The 19,115-nt window shown below is 42.7% G+C and overlaps 1 protein-coding gene across 1 annotated transcript in view; it reads right to left on the reverse strand.

Annotated features, from left to right (window-relative positions):
• Window positions 1–16,359: 16,359 nt before the first annotated feature.
• Window positions 16,360–19,115, reverse strand: part of LOC124596573 — a 69,960-nt gene continuing 67,204 nt past the window's right edge. The window contains exon 5 of the mRNA XM_047135766.1: window positions 16,360–16,585. Coding sequence (XP_046991722.1) covers window positions 16,360–16,585 — 226 coding nt within the window. The remainder of the gene's footprint in view (window positions 16,586–19,115) is intronic.

The raw sequence follows: 19,115 nt of genomic DNA on the forward strand, positions 1-19,115 counted from the left end.
AGGACTTAAGTCCGGAGAGTATGGAGGATGGTGGAGTACTTCCCAGTGCCATTGACCGAACAGAGCAGCCACAGCTTTCCCTGTATGCGTCCGCCCATTGTCGTGCAAAATGATGGGTGGGATGCACAGAAGGTGTTGCCGCTTCTTTCGCAAACCTGGCCGCAGGTGATGCTCCAAAAACCAACAGTCATACTGTGCATTGACGGTCTGCCGTGGAGGAACGTAATGCGTTAGGATAACACCATCACAGTCGTACACGAGAATCGCAATGACTTTCACCATACTGAGGCTCTGACGCACTTTCGACTTTCGCAGCGACCCATAATGACGCTATTCGTTGGATTGGCGTTTCAGTTTTGGCTCTACGATGTGGCCCATGTCTCATTCAGAGATACGATACGGCGTAAGAAAGCCTCTCCTTTGCGCTCATAGCGCTCCAAGTGCGCCTGCGCGGCGTCGTAACGCATCCATTCTGCATTTCCGTTAAGTCATGCGGAACCGATGGTGAAGCAATTTTTCGCATGCCCAGGCATTCCTTCAGAATGCGAAGCACAGTCGTATGCGCTAATCTGGTTTCGTGTGCGAGCTCACGAATTGTATGGCGCGGATCACTGTCCACTAACGCGACAACAGCATGCACTTCATCTTCAGAGACGCTAGGACGACCTGCCCGATGCATGTCTGCCAGTTTGCCGACATTCGTTGAAGGCTTTTACCCAACATGCCACTGTTCTGCACGGCAATGCCGATTCCCCACACACCTCTTCAAGACGTTGATGATACTGCCGTGCTGTGCGATCTCCGGGCACATTCAATCTCGATCCAACTCTGGTCTTCGTGTTTCGAAAACAGTGGCACCGTTACGTTAGACCGCTCGCTCACAAGTGATTGTGTTTCCCTCGATTGTGCGCACACCGGTGATGTGGGACAGGCGAGTCCATTTTCTCGGAGGTAAGGTAGGTATGCGAACAACGTATGCTATCAGCTACAATAGCAGATTCCATTGGATAGTGTCTCCACAACAGTGTTGCCATTATTTAAGTTCCAACCTACGTATGTCCCTGAGGGAACATGTGTGAGACCAGCTCAACCCTCAGCCCCTTCCCAGTGTCACTGCCCAGGGTATCGGGGGCCAGTTATGAGAGTTATGGAGCAGCTTGACCCAGGAGAGGATACAATGGCTTTATGACACCCTTCCCTGCCAAATCAGTGCATACATCAAGGCCAGAGGGGGCGGCAAAGTCATACTTATAAGTGGGCTCATACTACCAAGTTATTTGTAGATTTGAATCCATTTTGTGATTACTGAAACACCATCACATACCTTCTCAACCCATAAATTTTCATTTCGTTTCCTCCCCCCCCTCCCACACCCCTCCTTCTGGGCGCTTACTTTTTTTTTGTCAAACAGTGTATTATCCCATGAGGACAATTCGGCTACGACTCTTCGTGCTGCCGTTTTTTTGAGTACATTTTACATCTTATGTTGGGTGGCTCAGATTTTTAGAGTCCAACAGTTCAACAGCATAGGCTGTTCTAGTGGTAAGTGAATAATATCTTCAAAGACAAACTACTGTTTCCTAGAATCTTATTAATAAATCGAAGCTTGCGGTTTTTTTGTTTATGTCTGAGACATGTGGTGGCAGTACCATGAAAACCTGGTGTGTACATGCAAACACAAACAAAGTTTGAAAAAATTGCATGTTATCTCTTTTTGAAGAAAGTCTGCAGTTAATGTCTGTACAACAGCTTTGTGCAATTGATCACTGGAACCACTTCCCATTTTGAAAAGGCACGTGGTATTGTCCAAAGATTACATTGCCACACCAAAGACAGCAACAAACATTAATACGACAGACATTATCAGTGTCTCACTGCAATCCACAATGATGAATGGGAAAGGCTGAAGAAGAGACACAGCAGCGTTCTCACACTGAGGTTAACATAGAGCTGGGCATGGAAGCACTGTGCCCCCAGTGCGCGATCTCAGCTGAAGCAGTCACCATCATCAAAGAGGATTAAAGTCTCATTCATGTCTCAGATGAAAATGTACTTTTATAAATGTTGAACTTTGACTTCCATAGAAGAGTTTGTTAATTATTGTACAAACTGATGCTTTGATAATCAATGACAATTGTATATTATCAAGCACACCTGTGGCAAAGGATTATATCAAGTTAAGTAAGTCTTTTTATCATTCGTGTAATAAAGTGAAGTAGTATTTCATATGTTGTAGTTCCAATAAGCACTCTTCCAGAGAAATCAATGAACTCATAGCTATGGTCGGACATTTGTAACAAATGGCGACGAGAATTGGCGCCTAAATCGGTTGTCTGTCACATAAGCTGCCTCCCTTTGTGTGAGTTGCACACTTATTCCTGGCCTCGATTTCGTTCTGTTGTATAAGTGTATGTCCTACTATATTTCGACATGTCGGAACAGCCACAGAAAATGCCTCTAACCAATCTTGCACAGTTTCTGGCGTAGCAGATTGAACGCCTGCAGCTCACTGTCAGCCAATTGACATCATTACTACAAAAATAGCTGCACTGCCGCTGGTAGCTGCTACAAAATTTCGTCGATACTACAGTCAAGACGAAGAACCGGCGGACTATAGGACACAATTAGAGACACACTTCGCCGCCTACAAAATAATAGGAAGGGAGGACAATGCTTACTTTTTGCCCATCGTTGGTTCAAACGTGTATCGCCTCTGTCAAATTATGTGCCGAAATGTTCCAGAGAACGTCAAGTACGACGATTTTCTGAAACTCGTGGATCATCACTTTGATAGTCAAATCCATGTAGTAGTGAACAGACGAAATCAAAGGTCTCACCAGGCATTGAAAGTTTAGTGTTATGTTGAATTAACTATAGTGAAGACACGTTGCGTGATGCTATCACTCACAAGGGAAACTCCCCATCACAACCCCCTCAGGTTTAGCGTGAAAATGGTCCATTGGGTAGCCCGTCAAAAGCTGAACACTGATGAAGATGGAAATTAAAGGAAGAAAGTGTGAAAAAAGAAGCAAAATAGAAACAGAGAAAGCCGCAAATTAAAGATATGCAACATCGAGCGCATTGTAACAAGCATGCTGTCGTGGCTGTCTCGGAACGGTGTTGAACTGCAAAGCGGAATATCTGTGTTCAAATTTACGTTGTGACTCTTAAAAAAAATCACAAAATTATGAACTTTTCGTTCGGTCGTTGATGCGTGTGTTCTCCTTCTGTTACCTTGGCAATTGTCATACGAGTACTATATGTACACTGGTTGTAGAATATGAGTCATGTGGTAAGAATATATTACTGTTACAAGTAAATATGATGAATAGTGAGAGCAAGGAAGATCCCTCATAGGTCTCTCACAGAAATGAAAACAACAAATAAATGGGTGTGAACTACATTACAACAAAGAAATTTAAAAGTCGAAACTTCCAAACGGAACGCAAGAGTCATAAAATGTGGCGCTTGTGTAGAATAAATGGGAGGTACGTACTTTCAGAGGATCCTCCCGTACACCTCGTTGTTACAAACGGACGATACACCACGACACAGACACAAATCTGAATACGGTGAACCGACACGTCAAATGACCGGATGGACAGTTTATAATTTTGTAAAAAAAATATAGGGAACGAGGGAGATTTGAACACGGATCTCCCCGTTTGGACCACGACGGCAAAACTAAATAAGTATGCGCATATTTGCACTAGTTCCACAGCGAACACTAGGCGGCTAGTTTTTATTGACTAGCGTTAGGCACATAGCCCACATTTTCACAGTAAACCGAACTTTTTTCCATTTGGGCACTTAGCAGGGATTTCATTTTCAGTCTACATTTGTCTCCACGAAGTCACACGTATTGTTGAGAGAGTATTTTAGCTACCTTCAGTAAGACTAGGAATTGTTGTTTCCATGTATCCACAAGTAACGTATAAGAAGTTCAAAAAATCTCTTTCAATATTTTTCCAAACGAATTTTTATAAATATTATTTGCAGTTGTGGCGATTGTCGACCACAGCAAAGTAAAATCGTTGGTTTTATATTCTCCTCTACACCGACTTCTTTGGTTTTCTCATTTCTCTAACCTTTTTCACGTCATGCTTTGTAAAGTGTCGTGTTTTATTGTGTTCTCATGTTCATAAATCCACTCAAATCATTACGTGGTTGACTGTTACTAGTGTAGCCTACATGACTACCATATGTAATATCCACATTGGTGACACCAGACTGTGTTCGTCGTTCTTTCCGTCACCGCGAAAATTTTTTTGATCGGCAGTGTTGTTCGCTTCGCACAATAGACCTTCCGCCATTACCAACACACTTCCAAGTGCTTCCACAACTTCTCGCGTCCGTCGGCCGTCGTAATTTAATATATTATTACTTGTTATTATTATTTTTTGATTGTTGCCGACTTACGTGGTGGGCCTTAATAAAAATGATATTTCATTCAATTTTGATTCACGGTTAAATGCTTTTGTGAAGTTCTCCTTTTTAACAATATTAATCTTAAATTATTTGTTACGTTAATGAATGTTAGACTCGCTGAATCTTGAAACATGAGCATACAAGTTGAACATTGGAATAAACTTTTCATATTAATTTCCTCGGCTAGTCAGTTCAGTTTAAAGCAAAAGGTCTTTAGTTATTAATTACAATTGCGGCCCACACACGCGCGAGAGTATTTTTTTTCTTACCTCCGTTAACCATTGTATTGTAGTCGGAGTCCTGGCTCTGGCTCTCGGCTATGGTACTGAAAATAAGAATCTTAAAGCTACGTATTTTCTGCAACGTCGGGCGGCTGTGGAGAAAAATTAATATTATGTTAATAGCGGGCGGGTTTTTCGCTTCCGCTAATTTTTCATAAGTTAGTATCGCCACGTAATGGCGTCGTTGGCTGCATCGGCCGCTGCGATTGTTGAACAGTAAATTACTTGAATGCAGGTTAATTCAAGGAAGGCGGACATGAAATCGGGATCAGTTATGGCACTGCCTTCGCGCCCTCGTTGATGCCGCGTTCAAGCCAGATTTGGCTGTATGGACCGTCTGGCTCGTTAAACTTCCGTCTGAATTGCAGCTGACAGCACACGCACAGTAGCCAACAGCCCCCACCTGGTGTACCTGCTGTGCTGGTTTCACTCCACGTTTGGAGATGCTGCACTGCGCCTTGCACATACACAAACTCCACACGCGGTCCGGTTTAGGCGAGCTGGACCGCATGACTTCCTCATCACGCCTTAAGTTGCAACAGCCGGCGTCTGCCACGACAACTACCGGCGGCCGCCTCTACATATTGGACGGTTTCTTTGGCTATAACTTTTTGATCGACACAGGTGGTGAGGCCAGTGTGATAACCCCTGCAGTAGCTCCAGCAAATACAACGCCAGATAAATCGACATTGTGCACCGCGAAAAACTCCATTATTAACGTCGTCGGCGCAGCTGAACTTTCAGTACAACTTGCTCCTGGACTCATTTTTACATGGACTTTCCATGTGGCGCACATTGACAAACCCATTCTACGCATGTATATACAACATTTCGTTTTTTCGCCGACCATTTGCGGAGCTGCCTAGCTGCATCATGCTTCAGGAACATTAATTCCGGGCTCGAACTGCAACTGACGCTATTCGTTAGCACAACATCCTCCGGCAATGGATCGACATGGTATTTGACGAATTAGCGCAGGCACATCAGCTGCTGCAACAGGCAAATTCATTCGGTTTGCCAGACTTCTCCTTGACGCTCTTAATTATAGTATACATAACAGCGATGAATAGTAGTGGGGACAGTGCACTTCCTTGCTGAACTCCATTCTTGGTCTCAAACCATGATGATCGTCCTTCCCCAATTTGTACACAGCTAGTACAGTCTTTGCACAACATCTGAATTTTTCTTATTAGTCCTTCAGGCTCGTTCTTGTTCCTCAGGCATTCCGAGATCTTATCTCTTATAACACTATCATAGGCTTTTTCTATATCCAAGAATACAATGACCAGGTTCTTGCCTTTCTCCCAGTACTTTTCCATCAACGTGCGGGTGCTAAAAATTAGATCTATTGTTAATCTGTTACTTCTGAAGCCACACTGTTCCTCCTCCAGCTGTGGTTCTATGATAGTTCTCAGACTGATATTCCATAATATGCTTAATTGTATTATTTTCTACATACACGCCATGTAGCTATTGCAGAGTCCTACAGTAAGATTTGTCGAGTGCTAGTGTGGTTAACCAGCAACTTGAACCCTTATAATCGTCCTTACGTCAGATATACTCACATTTACATGTTTACTCATAATCTTAGACATGTCTTGTCCTTTTTTCCATATTTTATCCGTCACTTTTTCTTTGACCTGCCTCCGTAGCCGAGGTCGCTAACACACACACACACCTGTGTGTTGGCGCTTCACTCAAGGGTACACTGTTTCTATTCCCGATAGTGGAAAATTTTCATTGCCAGTATTTAGATAGCAAGGGGGAAGGGAGGTGGCTGCGTACCGCTGTTGGTCACCAGGTTTTGCACATGTGTCAAAACCTCTCCGCAGCATCTCATAAAGTGAGGACATATACGAGGTGCGATGCGCGCCCGTCGCCTGGCGGTTCGCATACCGGTACTTTCTCGGTAGCGTGCACAGCCGGCTGGCGGTGTGGCGTGCGACACCTCGTACAACGGCCTCAGAGCAGGCGAGACTACCCGCTGAATTTAAGCATATTACTAAGCGGAGGAAAAGAAACTAACAAGGATTCCCCCAGTAGCGGCGAGCGAACAGGGAAGAGTCCGTATGTCCGTTGATCGGATGGGGATGTTAAGCTCAGCCCCTTGTTGCTGTTCGAGAGGGGTACGCTATTTGCAGGTACAGGGTTTCGCCCACTGCCTACACAAATCCAACATTACACTGCACAAGCGCTCATCACAATTTATTTATTTATTGTTCCGTGGGACCAGATTAAGGAGAAGTCTCCATGGTCATGGAACGAGTCAATACATGAAATTATAAACACGACATTAGAAACAGATAAAATGAAATACAAAAAAACGTATTCAGGTGACAAGTCGCAAGTTTAAATAAAGAAAATCAAATGTATCACTGGAATTTGCTTAATTTTTTAGCTCTTCCAGGAGCTCCTCGACAGAATAGAAGGAGTGAGCCATGAGCAAACTCTTCAGTTTAGACTTAAAAGAGTTTGGGCTACCGCTAAGATTTTTGAGTTCTTGTGGTAGCTTATTGAAAATAGATGCAGCAGAATACTGCACTTCTTTCGGCACAAGAGTCAAGGAAGTGCATTCCTCATGCAGATTGGATTTCTGCATAGTATTAACTGAGTGAAAACTGCTAACTCTTGGGAATAGGCTAATATTGCTAACAACAAACGACATTAAAGAAAATATATACTGTGAGGGCAATGTCAGAATTCCCAGACTACTGAATAGGGGTCGACAAGGGTTTTTGAGCCAAAAATACCCTTTTTGAATCAGAAGAATTACCCCAAAAAATAATACCATACGACATAAGTGTATGAAAATATGCGAAGTAGACTACTTTTCGTGTTGAACTGTCACTTATTTCAGATACTGTTCTAATGGTAAAAAAAGCAGCATTTAGTTTCTGAACCAGATCCTGGACGTGTTCTTTCCACAACAGCTTACTATCTATCCGAACGCCTAGGAACTTGAACTGTTCCGACTCGCTTATAATATGCCCATTCTGTCTGATCAAAATATCAGTTCTTGTTGAATTGTGAGTTAGAAATATAAAAATTGAGTCTTACTGTGATTTAGCATCAAATTATTTTCCACAAGCCACGAACTTATTTCATGAACTACATTATTTGATACTATTTCAATATTACACACAAGATCCTTCACTACCAAGCTGTTGTCATCAGCAAACAGAAATATTTTTGAATCACCTGTAATACTAGAAGGCATATCATTTATATAAATAAGAAACAGCAGTGGCCCCAGCACCGACCCTTGGGGAATGCCCCACTTAACAGGGGCCCATTGGACTGAACATCACTACCACTCTCAATATTGCGGAGAATTACCTTCTGCTTTCTGTTCTTAAGGTAAGAGGCGAACCAATTGTAAGCTACTCCCCTTACTCCATAATGGTCCAACTTCTGCAGTAATATTTTGTGGTCAACACAGTCAAAAGCCTTCGTTAAATCAAAGAAAACACCTAGCGTTCGCAACCTTTTGTTTAATCCGTCCAAAACCTCACAGAGAAAAGAGAATATAGCATTTTCAGTTGTTAAACCATTTCTAAAACCAAACTGTACATTTGACAGCAAATTATGTAAATTTAAATGCTCCAGTAACCTTGTATATACAGCCCTCTCGATAACTTTAGCAAACACCGATGGCATAGAAATAGGTCTAAAGTTGTCAACATTATCCCTGTCTCCCTTTTTATAAAGTGGCTTCACTACCAAGTACTTTAATCGGTCAAGAAACCGACCACTCCTAAAGGAAAAGTTACAGATATGGCTAAGTACTGGGCTAACATACATAGAACAATACTTCAGTATTCTGCTAGATACCCCGTCATATCCATGAGAGTTCTTGGTCTTTAGTGATTTAATTACTAACCCAATCTTCCTCTTGTCAGTATCATGGAGGAGCATTTCAGGTAACAGTCTCGGAACACTTTTTTCTAAGAGCGCTATATGATTTCCTGTTGGGACTAGGTTTCTATTTAGTTCACCTGCTATACTCAGAAAGTGATTATTAAATACTGTACATATATGCGACTTATCAGTAACACGGACATTCCCACTACGCACTGATTCTATACCCTCGGCCTGTCTCTGCAGACCAGCCACTTCCTTTGCTACTGACCATATGGTTTTAATTTTATCCTGAGACTTAGCTATTCTATCTGCATACCACGTACTTTTTGCCTTCCTAATAACATTTTTAAGCACCTTACAATACTGTTTCTAATGGGCTGCTGCATTTAGATTTTGACTGTTTCTAACGTTTTGATATAATTGCCACTTTGTTCTACAAGATATTCTTATCCCTCTAGTCAGCCACCCAGGCTGCCTGTTTGTGCTAGTACCCTGTTTTGAACGTTCTAACGGAAAGCAACTTTCAAAGAGCACGAGAAAAGTCTTGAGAAAAGAATTATATTTATCGTCTACTGTATCAGCGATATAAACATCTTGCCACTCTTGTTCCTTGATAAGGTTTACAAAGGTCTCTACAACAACTGAATCAGCTTTCCTAAACAGCTGATGACTATATTTAACACGTGTTGCACCACAAAAATCTTTTAGAGTTAAAATTTGTGCATCATGATCTGAAAGGCCATTCACTTCTTTGCTAACAAAATGCCCTTCTAGTAATGAGGAATGAATAAAAATGTTGTCTATGGTTGTTCTACTGTTCCCTTGCACTCTCGTTGGAAAGAATACGGTTTGCATAAGATTATATGAATTAAGGAGGTCTACCAGCATCCTCTTCGTTGCACAATCACTTCTACAATTAATATTGAAGTCACCACATTTAACTAACTTTTTGTATTTCCTACAAAGTGAACCAAGAACCTCCTCTAGCTATAGCAAAAATGTTGTGAAATCGGAGTCTGTAATCTATAAATAACAACAGTTAGAAGTTTAGCTCCGTTAAATTTAACCACACCTGCACAACATTCAAATACCTTTTCAGTGCAGTACTTTGAAACATCAATTGACTCAAATGGGATGCGTTTTTCGCATACATGCCTACTCCCCCACACCGCAAAGAGCTCCTCGAAAAGCTGCCAGCCAACCTGTATCCTGGTAAAGGAAGCCTCTGAATTATCTCCTTATTTAAGAAGTGTTCAGATATACCAATAATTTCAGAGTCAACATCTATAAGCAGTTCACTAACTTTATCTCTAATACCTTGTAAATTTTGGTGAAATATACTAATTCCCTCATTACTCGGATACCTAAGCTTTGTCGAAAGTGGTTCCTTTGTTAGAGAGACTTCCCTTAAGCAGGAATACCTATCAGCTGACTTCAATCTAAAAAAGGTGCAGCTCTAACACCCACTACTGCAGGAATTTTCCCATGAGTGATCCCACCAACCCCACCTATGCTGTCACCTATAAGCTTTGCCAACCTCCCCTTCCCAATCATTGATACTTCATAACAAGCTGGAGAAAGGCAGTGGTATAGAACCTCCATTAGGATCCTGCGTGCTTCCCTAAGCTCATTTCTACATCTAAATCTACACCCATACTCCGCAAGCCACCTGACGGTGTGTGGCGGAGGGTACCCTGAGTACCTCTATCGGTTCTCCCTTCTATTCCAGTCTCGTATTGCTCATGGAAAGAATGATTGTCGGTATGCTTCTGTGTGGGCTCTAATCTCTCTGATTTTATCCTCATGGTCTCTTCGCGAGATATACGTAGGAGGGAGCAATATACTGCTTGACTCTTCGGTGAAGGTATGTTGTCGAAACTTTAACAAAAGCCCGTACCGAGCTGCTGAGCGTCTCTCCTGCAGAGTCTTCCACTGGAGTTTATCTATCATCTCCGTAACGCTTTCGCGATTGCTAAATGATCCTGTAACGAAGCGCGCTGTTCTCCGTTGGATCTTTTCTATCTCTTCTATCAAACCTATCTGGGACGGATCCCACACTGCTGAGCAGTATTCAAGCAGTGGGCGAACAAGCGTACTGTAACCTACTTCCTTTGTTTTCGGATTCCATTTCCTTAGGATTCTTCCAATGAATCTCAGTCTGGCATCTGCTTTACCGACGATCAACTTTATATGATCATTCTATTTTAAATCACTCCTAATGCGTACTCCCAGATAACTTATGGAATTAACTGCTTCCAGTTGCTAACCTGCTATTTTGTAGCTAAATGATAAGGGATCTATCTTTCTATGTATTCGCAGCACATTACACTTGTCTACATTGGGATTCAATTGCCATTCCCTGCACAATGCGTCAATTCGCTGCAGATCCTCCTGCATTTCAGTACAATTTTCCATTGTTACAACCTCTTGATACACCACAGCATCATCTGCAAAAAGCCTCAGTGAACTTCCGATGTCATCCACAAGGTCATTTATGTATATTGTGAATAGCAACGGTCCTATGACACTCCCCTGCGGCACACCTGAAATCACTCTTACTTCGGAAGACTTCTCTCCATTGAGAATGACATGCTGCGTTCTGTTATCTAGGAACTCTTCAATCCAATCAGACAATTGGTCTGATAGTCCATATGCTCTTACTTTGTTCATTAAACGACTGTGGGGAACTGTATCGAACGCCTTGCGGAAGTCAAGAAACACGGCATCTACCTGTGAACCCGTGTCTATGGCCCTCTGAGTGTCGTGGACGAATAGCGCGAGCTGGGTTTCACACGACCGTCTTTTTCGAAACCCATGCTGATTCCTACAGAGTAGATTTCTAGTCTCCAGAAAAGTCATTATACTCGAACATAATACGTGTTCCAAAATTCTACACCTGATCGACGTTAGAGATATAGGTCTATAGTTCTGCACATCTGTTCGACGTCCCTTCTTGAAAACGGGGATGACCTGTGCCCTTTTTCAATCCTTTGGAACGCTACGCTCTTCTAGAGACCTACGGTACACCGCTGCAAGAAGGGGTGGGGGTGGGGGGGGGGGTGGGGGGGGCAAGTTCCTTCGCTTACTCTGTGTAAAATCGAACTGTATCCCATCAGGTCCAACGGCCTTTCCTCTTTTGAGCGATTTTAATTTTTTCTCTATCCCTCTGTCGTCTATTTCGATCTCTACCTTTTTGTCATCTGTGCGACAATCTAGAGAAGGAACTACAGTGCAGTCTTCCTCTGTGAAACAGCTTTGGAAAAAGACATTTAGTATTTCGGCCTTTAGTCTGTCATCCTCTGTTTCAGTACCACTTTGGTCACAGAGTGTCTGGACATTTTGTTTTGATCCACCTACCGCTTTGACATAAGACCAAAATTTATTAGGATTTTCTGCCAAGTCAGTACATAGAACTTTACTTTCGAATTCATTGAACGCCTCTCGCATAGCCCTCCTCACACTACATTCCGCTTCGTTTAATTTTTGTTTGTCTGCAAGGCTTTGGCTATGCTTATGTTTGCTGTGAAGTTCCCTTTGCTTCCGCAGCAGTTTTCTAATTCGGTTGTTGTACCACGGTGGCTCTTTTCCATCTCTTACGATCTTGCTTGGCACATACTCATCTAACGCATATTGTACGATGGTTTTGAACTTTGTCCACTGATCCACAACACCATCTGTACTTGAGACAAAACTTTTGTGTTGAGCCGTCAGGTACTCTGTAATCTGCTTTTTGTCACTTTTTCTAAACAGAAAAATCTTCCCACCTTTTTTAATATTTCTGTTTACGGCTGAAATCATCGATGCCGTAACCGCTTTATGATCGCTGATTCCCTGTTCTGCGTTAACTGTTTCAAATAGGTCGGGTCTGTTTGTCACCAGAAGGTCTAATATGTTATCACTACGAGTCGGTTCTCTGTTTAATTGCTCAAGGTAGTTTTCAGATAAAGCACTTAAAAAAATTCCATTGGATTCTTTGTCCCTGCCACCCGTTTGAGTCTCCCAGTCTATATCCGGCAAATTAAAATCTCCACCCAGAACTATAACATGGTGCGGAAATCTACTCGAAATATTTTCCAAATTATCCTTCAGGTGCTCAGCCACAACGTCTGCTGAGACACGTCCAATTACCATGTCTGAGCCTGCTTTAACCGTGACCTTCACCCAAATCATATCACTTTTCGGATCTCCGTCAATTTCCTTCGATACTATTGCACTTCTTATCGCAATAAACACGCCTCCCCCTTCACTGTCCAGCCTGTCTCTGTGGTATACATTCCAATCTGAGTTTAGGATTACATTACTGTTTACGTCTGGTTTTAGCCAACTTTCTGTCCCTAGTACTATATGGGCGTTGTGACCGTTTATTAATGAGAGCAGTTCTGGGACCTTTCTATAGACGCTCCTGCAGTTTACTATTAGCACATTAATATTGTTATTCCCTGTTGCATTTTGCCTACTCCTACCTTGCCGCGTCTCAGGAGGCGTTTTGTCGGGTCTAGGGAGTGAATTCTCTAACCTAAAAAATCCCCATGTGCACTCCACACGTACTCCGCTACCCTTGTCGCCGCTTCCGACGTGTAGTGCACGCCTGACCTATTCAGGGGGACCGTACATTTCTCCACCCGATAGCGGAGGTCGAGAAATTTGCACCCCAGATCTCCGCAGAATCGTCTGAGCCTCTGGTTTAAGCCTTCCACTCGGCTCCAAACCAGAGGACCGCGATCGGTTCTGGGAACGATACTACAAATAGTTAGCTCTGATTCCACCCCGCGAGCTAGGCTTTCCGCCTTCACCAACTCCGCCAACCGCCTGTACGAACTGAGGATGACCTCTGAACCCAGACGGCAGGAGTCATTGGTGCCGACATGAGCAACAATTTGCAGTCGGGTGCACCCAGTGCTCTCTATCGCCACCGGTAGGGCCTCCTCCACATCTCGGATGAGACCCCCCGGCAAGCAGACAGAGTGAACACTGGCCTTCTTCCCCGACCTTTCCTGAATATGGGATTACTTTGACTTTTTCTTCCTTTTTTCCTTTTAATCGGTATTTTTGTCGTTATATGTATTGCTAAATTATTTATATAAAATGATTCCATACTCTCTTGTAATGTCATTGTTGAGTTATTTTAAAGTAAATGAGTACATTCCCAGGTGTAAAGTATCTGGTCCAATATAAATACGAATCCGAACGTTCGAGTCTGCGTGGATAAATATCTGCATAATTACTAAAAGCAAGCCGGCCGAAGTGGCCGTGCGGTTAAAGGCGCTGCAGTCTGGAACCGCAAGACCGCTACGGTCGCAGGTTCGAATCCTGCCTCGGGCATGGATGTTTGTGATGTCCTTAGGTTAGTTAGGTTTAACTAGTTCTAAGTTCTAGGGGACTAATAACCTCAGCAGTTGAGTCCCATAGTGCTCAGAGCCATTTGAACCATTTTACTAAAAGCAAATAAATCTTCGGTTGTTTGTGGATGGAAGTGAGATTTTGTTCCAGTATACTTCTGGAATGCCTAGAGCATTTTCAACCAAACTTCGTACACACATTATTTACTATTATTTGTACAAAAAGAAACTGGATAAAAGCACCTCGAACACTCCTAGTTGTAGACATGGGGATGAGAGCTTTGGAACACCTAAATCAATTTTAACTAAACTTGGTATACTCCTAGTTGTAGATACAGGGATGAGAACTCTGAAACACCTAGATCAATTTTGACTAAACTTGGTATACATACTGGTTACTACCAGGAAACAAATACTAATGGGCTAAGGTATTCATAGCACCCCTACGGTAGAGGTTGGGGATGGGAGAACAGGGCAGGAAGTGTGAAGTATAAAAAGCAAGCATAGCTCTGTACCACTAGGACATATTTGAAACAAATTTAACACCCACGTGACTCATTAAATATTAAAAACATACTGGAGTGTAAGGCACTCTTACACTCTTTAGAAGTGGGTGCAAAAGTCTGTAAGTGCCGCAGAAATTTCAGACTTGGTATTCACATGACTTACTAATTAGAAAAAAAGTGTTAAGATTTAAAAAAAGAACAGAAGCCCTAGCATGGGATTCTTAGTGGTAAAAGTCTAACACATAAAAATAAGCGAAATTCTTGAATGCTTTCAACGAAACTTTGTACACTTATGGCACCCCTAGCGTTTCTAGGAGCGCTAATGGGTGATGACAAGTACTGTAATGTAAAAGAAAAGAAGAACGTCCCTCTGCAATGCCTGTACGATTTCAACCAAGTTTAGTAAACGTGTGGCTTACTACTCCCAAAACATAAGAAAAAATAGTTAAAAGAAAATGTGAGGTTAGAAAGATGTGGCACATTTTAATAATGAGGGGTAGGGGAGGAGGATACATTTGAAAAAAAATGAAAAACTAAGAACAGTAGTGCTAGTACTCAGGTTCACTAGGCTCACAGGTGATATTCCCAATTACAATGAAATTGTAGTACTACATTAGAATGATCAGTAATCTATAGAACCTCTTAGAATTTAAACGTACAAGATATGAATTTTGTATCCAGTTTCAGTATAAGAAATGATTCAATGTATAAAAAATACTAAAGATTGGTGGGGCAGTCAGGAGGGATGAGGGAGGAGGGAGGAGAGAAACCAGGCTACACCGGGCAACAAACCAATGAAACAACATTTTATCCTCGCTTCCCAAAACATAATAATTTGTACATTTCAGTGAACGAAGTCATATATCCTCACATTATTAATTATTCACAAAAATGGGGCATTTCTACGCGTTGCCTTGATGCTATGCAGAACTAATTGTTCATGAAGGTACTGGTGTCGTCCAGTGCTGAAACGTAAACTGTTTGTTGTTTTCGAGTGAATCGTGAATTCTGTGTCAATGCTTCAGACTTCATATAAGATCCAGTGAACGAAAGAGTAATGAAGATATTGTCAGCCACAATAAAAAAACAACGTAAAGAGAACGAAATTCATACTGTATTATATTGCAAGTCACATAATACATCACTACATTTGAACAAAATACAAATCACTACAAACATTTTTGCTTGGATTTTAACTCACAATGCGACGAAATAACGAAAAATTTCTATTTTCAAAACATCGGTATTGACAAGATATACGTAATTTGGAAAATTATAGGGAGGCGGATACATATTTATATCGAAACCGTAAGTCCACTTTGTACATCGAGTCGTGAAGTAAATCCATCTATCACAGCAGAATGAAAAGACAAGAATCCGCACATTAGCTGGGCTAATTTTTTTAAAGAATAAATGTGTTTTAGGTAGTCTGTGTGTAGCTATGTGCTACGAAAATTTTTGGTGTATGACTAACAAAGAGCAAAGACTGATACAGCTTGACAAAAAGTTGTATCGTATCAGACATAAAGAGACGTACTTATTCGTTACTGTTACGTGGTAGGTTCTACAAAGTGTCGCTTAGTTACGATACGTAATTGTCTACAAAGGACTTAATTTTTGCTAAACTGTTCAGAGGAGAAAGTTGCAAATTATTTCACCAAAGCATGCTGCGAGTGAGGTGAATGTTCGACTGAGTGTAAACAACTTCCAAAAAATAAAAATAAAACAAAAAGTGTTTTACTGTGTGAGGAAACACGAAAAAAAGTTCCACGGTTTAAGCAAAACGAGACAATATTTGTATACAATAAAGAGTTACAAAAGAAAAAAAGCGACACGAGTAAAAATAATACGTGAAGAGTGTATATAGGAAAGGTGACGCGCTTCTAGAAAAGACGTAGAAAAGCCGAGGGTGTGCCGCCTCCCTGATGTCCCGCGCCACCGCCCTCAGTAGACCTTGAGCTGATTCTTCTCGTCGAAGCCGGCCGAATGCCCGGCGTTGCGCACGATGAAGCTGGAGCCGTCGTAGTGCATGCGGCGCTCGCCGCGCTTCACGAACAGGTGGGAAGACTGTCCCAGCGAGGCGGTGCAGTGCACGAAAGGCGTCGTCAGCGACGCCGTCCCGTTGGCAGGCGACGTCCGCATCTGATACTTGTTGGAGTGGCGCGCCACCCTGCACACCAAACTTTGGCTTCTTACGGACTGCGCTACACCTACACTTAACATTGAAAGACACCTTCTCGTTTAGTTTCAATATTTTCATGTCAAGAAAAGATATGGTGTTGTTCTCTTTATATTCAAGGGTGGATTTGATATTTTATGCAGACTACTGAATTTATTGAAAAGGGTTGCTACTTCATCATCTGTGTCATATATATTGGAGTTGGGTGGATGGTACTCTCACTCTAGTTAATGACACGGATGATGAAGTAGCAACCCTTTTTAATATACAGGGTGAGTCACCTAACATTACCGCTGGATATATTTCGTAAACCACATCAAATACTGACGAATCGATTCCACAGACCGAACGTGAGGAGAGGGGCTAGTGTAATTGGTTAATACAAACCATAAAAAAATGCACGGAAGTATGTTTTTTCAACACAAACCTACGTTTTTTTAAAGGGAACACCGTTAGTTTTGTTGGCACATCTGAACTTATAAACAAATACGTAATCAGTGCCGTTTGTTGCATTGTAAAATGTTAATTACATCCGGAGATATTGTAACCTAAAGTTGACGCTTGAGTACCACTCCTCCGCTCTTCGATCGTGTGTATCGGAGAGCACCGAATTACGTAGGGATCCAAAGGGAACGGTGATGGACCTTAGGTACAGAAGAGACTGGAACAGCACATTACGTCCACATGCTAACACCTTTTTATTGGTCTTTTTCACTGGCGCACGTGTACATTACCATGAGGGGTGAGGTACACGTACACACTTGGTTTCCGTTTTCAATTACGGAGTGGAATAGAGTGTGTCCCGACATGTCAGGCCAATAGATGTTCAATGTGGTGGCCATCATTTGCTGCACACAATTGCAATTATGGCGTAATGAATGTCGTACACGCCGCAGTACATCTGGTGTAATGTCGCCGCAGGCTGCCACAATACGTTGTTTCATATCCTCTGGGGTTGTAGGCACATCACGGTACACATTCTCCTTTAACGTACGCCACAGAAAGAAGTCCAAAGGTGTAAGATCAGGAGAACTGGCTGGCCAATTTATGCGTCCTCCACGTCCTATGAAACGCCCGTCGAACATCCTGTCAAGGGTCAGCCTAGTGTTAATTGCGGAATGTGCAGGTGCACCATCATGCTGATACCACATACGTCGACGCGTTTCCAGTGGGACATTTTCGAGCACTGGAACCGCAAGACCGCTACGGTCGCAGGTTCGAATCCTGCCTCGGGCATGGATGTTTGTGATGTCCTTAGGTTAGTTAGGTTTAACTAGTTCTAAGTTCTAGGAGACTAATGACCGCAGCAGTTGAGTCCCATAGTGCTCAGAGCCATTTTTTGAACCATTTTCGAGCAACGTTGACAGATCATTCTGTAGAAACGCGATGTATGTTGCAGCTGTTTGGGCCCCCGCAATGAAGTGAGGACCAATGAGGTGGCCGCCAATGATTCCTCATCATACATTTACAGTCCACGGTCGCTGTCGCTCTACCTGTCTGAGCCAGCGAGGATTGTCCACGGACCAGTAATACATGTTCCGTAGATTCACTTCCCCGTGGTTTGTGAAACCCACTTCATCGGTAAATAGGTAGAACTGTAACGCATTTTCTGTTAATGCCCATTGACAGAATTGCACTCGAAGATTAAAGTCATCACCATATAATTGCTGATGTTGCGACACATGAAACGGGTGAAAGCGGTGACGATGCAGTATGCGCATGACACTACTTTTGACTCAGTCCACCGGCTCTCGCAGTGTCCCGTGTACTCATGTGTGGGTTCATGGCAACAGTAGCTAACACACCAACTGCACCCGCTTCTCCTGTGACGGGCCTGTTACGGACCCGTTTGCGTTGTACGACCATACCTGTTGCATACAGTTGGCGGTAGATGTTTTGCAATGTGCGGCACGTTGGGTGCTCTCTGTCCGGGTACCGTTCTGCATACAACCTGCAGGCTTCAGCTGCATTTCGTCGACACTCGCCATAGATGAATATCATCTCCGCCTTTTCAGAGTTCGAATACACCATGGTCACAGTTCCTACAACACTACACTATCACAGACGTCTGGTAACACGGTGTACTACAGTTGGTCTGCGTGCGGAGACGAATGCAGAATAACAATAGCAGCAAGCGTTACATGCGGACACTGCGACAGCTAGACCAAACCACAACAGTGCACTACAGCCACACTCGTAAACACGGTCGTCATCGTAAACATGTCCCTGCAGATGCTGCTCGCCGACCGTGGGCCGTGTTTGTTACAACACGCAACTGAACGTCGGAGGTTTCAAGCGTCAACTTTAGGTTACAATATTTCCGGATGTAATTAACATTTTACAACGCAACAAACGGCACTGATTACGTATTTGTTTATATGTTCAGATGTGCTAACAAAACTAACGGGGTTCCATTTAAAAAACGTAGGTTTGTGTTAAAAAACATACTTCCGTGCATTTTGTATGGTTTGTATTAAACAATTACACTAGCCCCTCTCCTCACGTTCGGTCTGTGGAATCG

Source organism: Schistocerca americana, chromosome 2 (assembly GCF_021461395.2).
Source record: "Schistocerca americana isolate TAMUIC-IGC-003095 chromosome 2, iqSchAmer2.1, whole genome shotgun sequence".
Taxonomy (NCBI): Eukaryota; Metazoa; Arthropoda; class Insecta; order Orthoptera; family Acrididae; genus Schistocerca; species Schistocerca americana.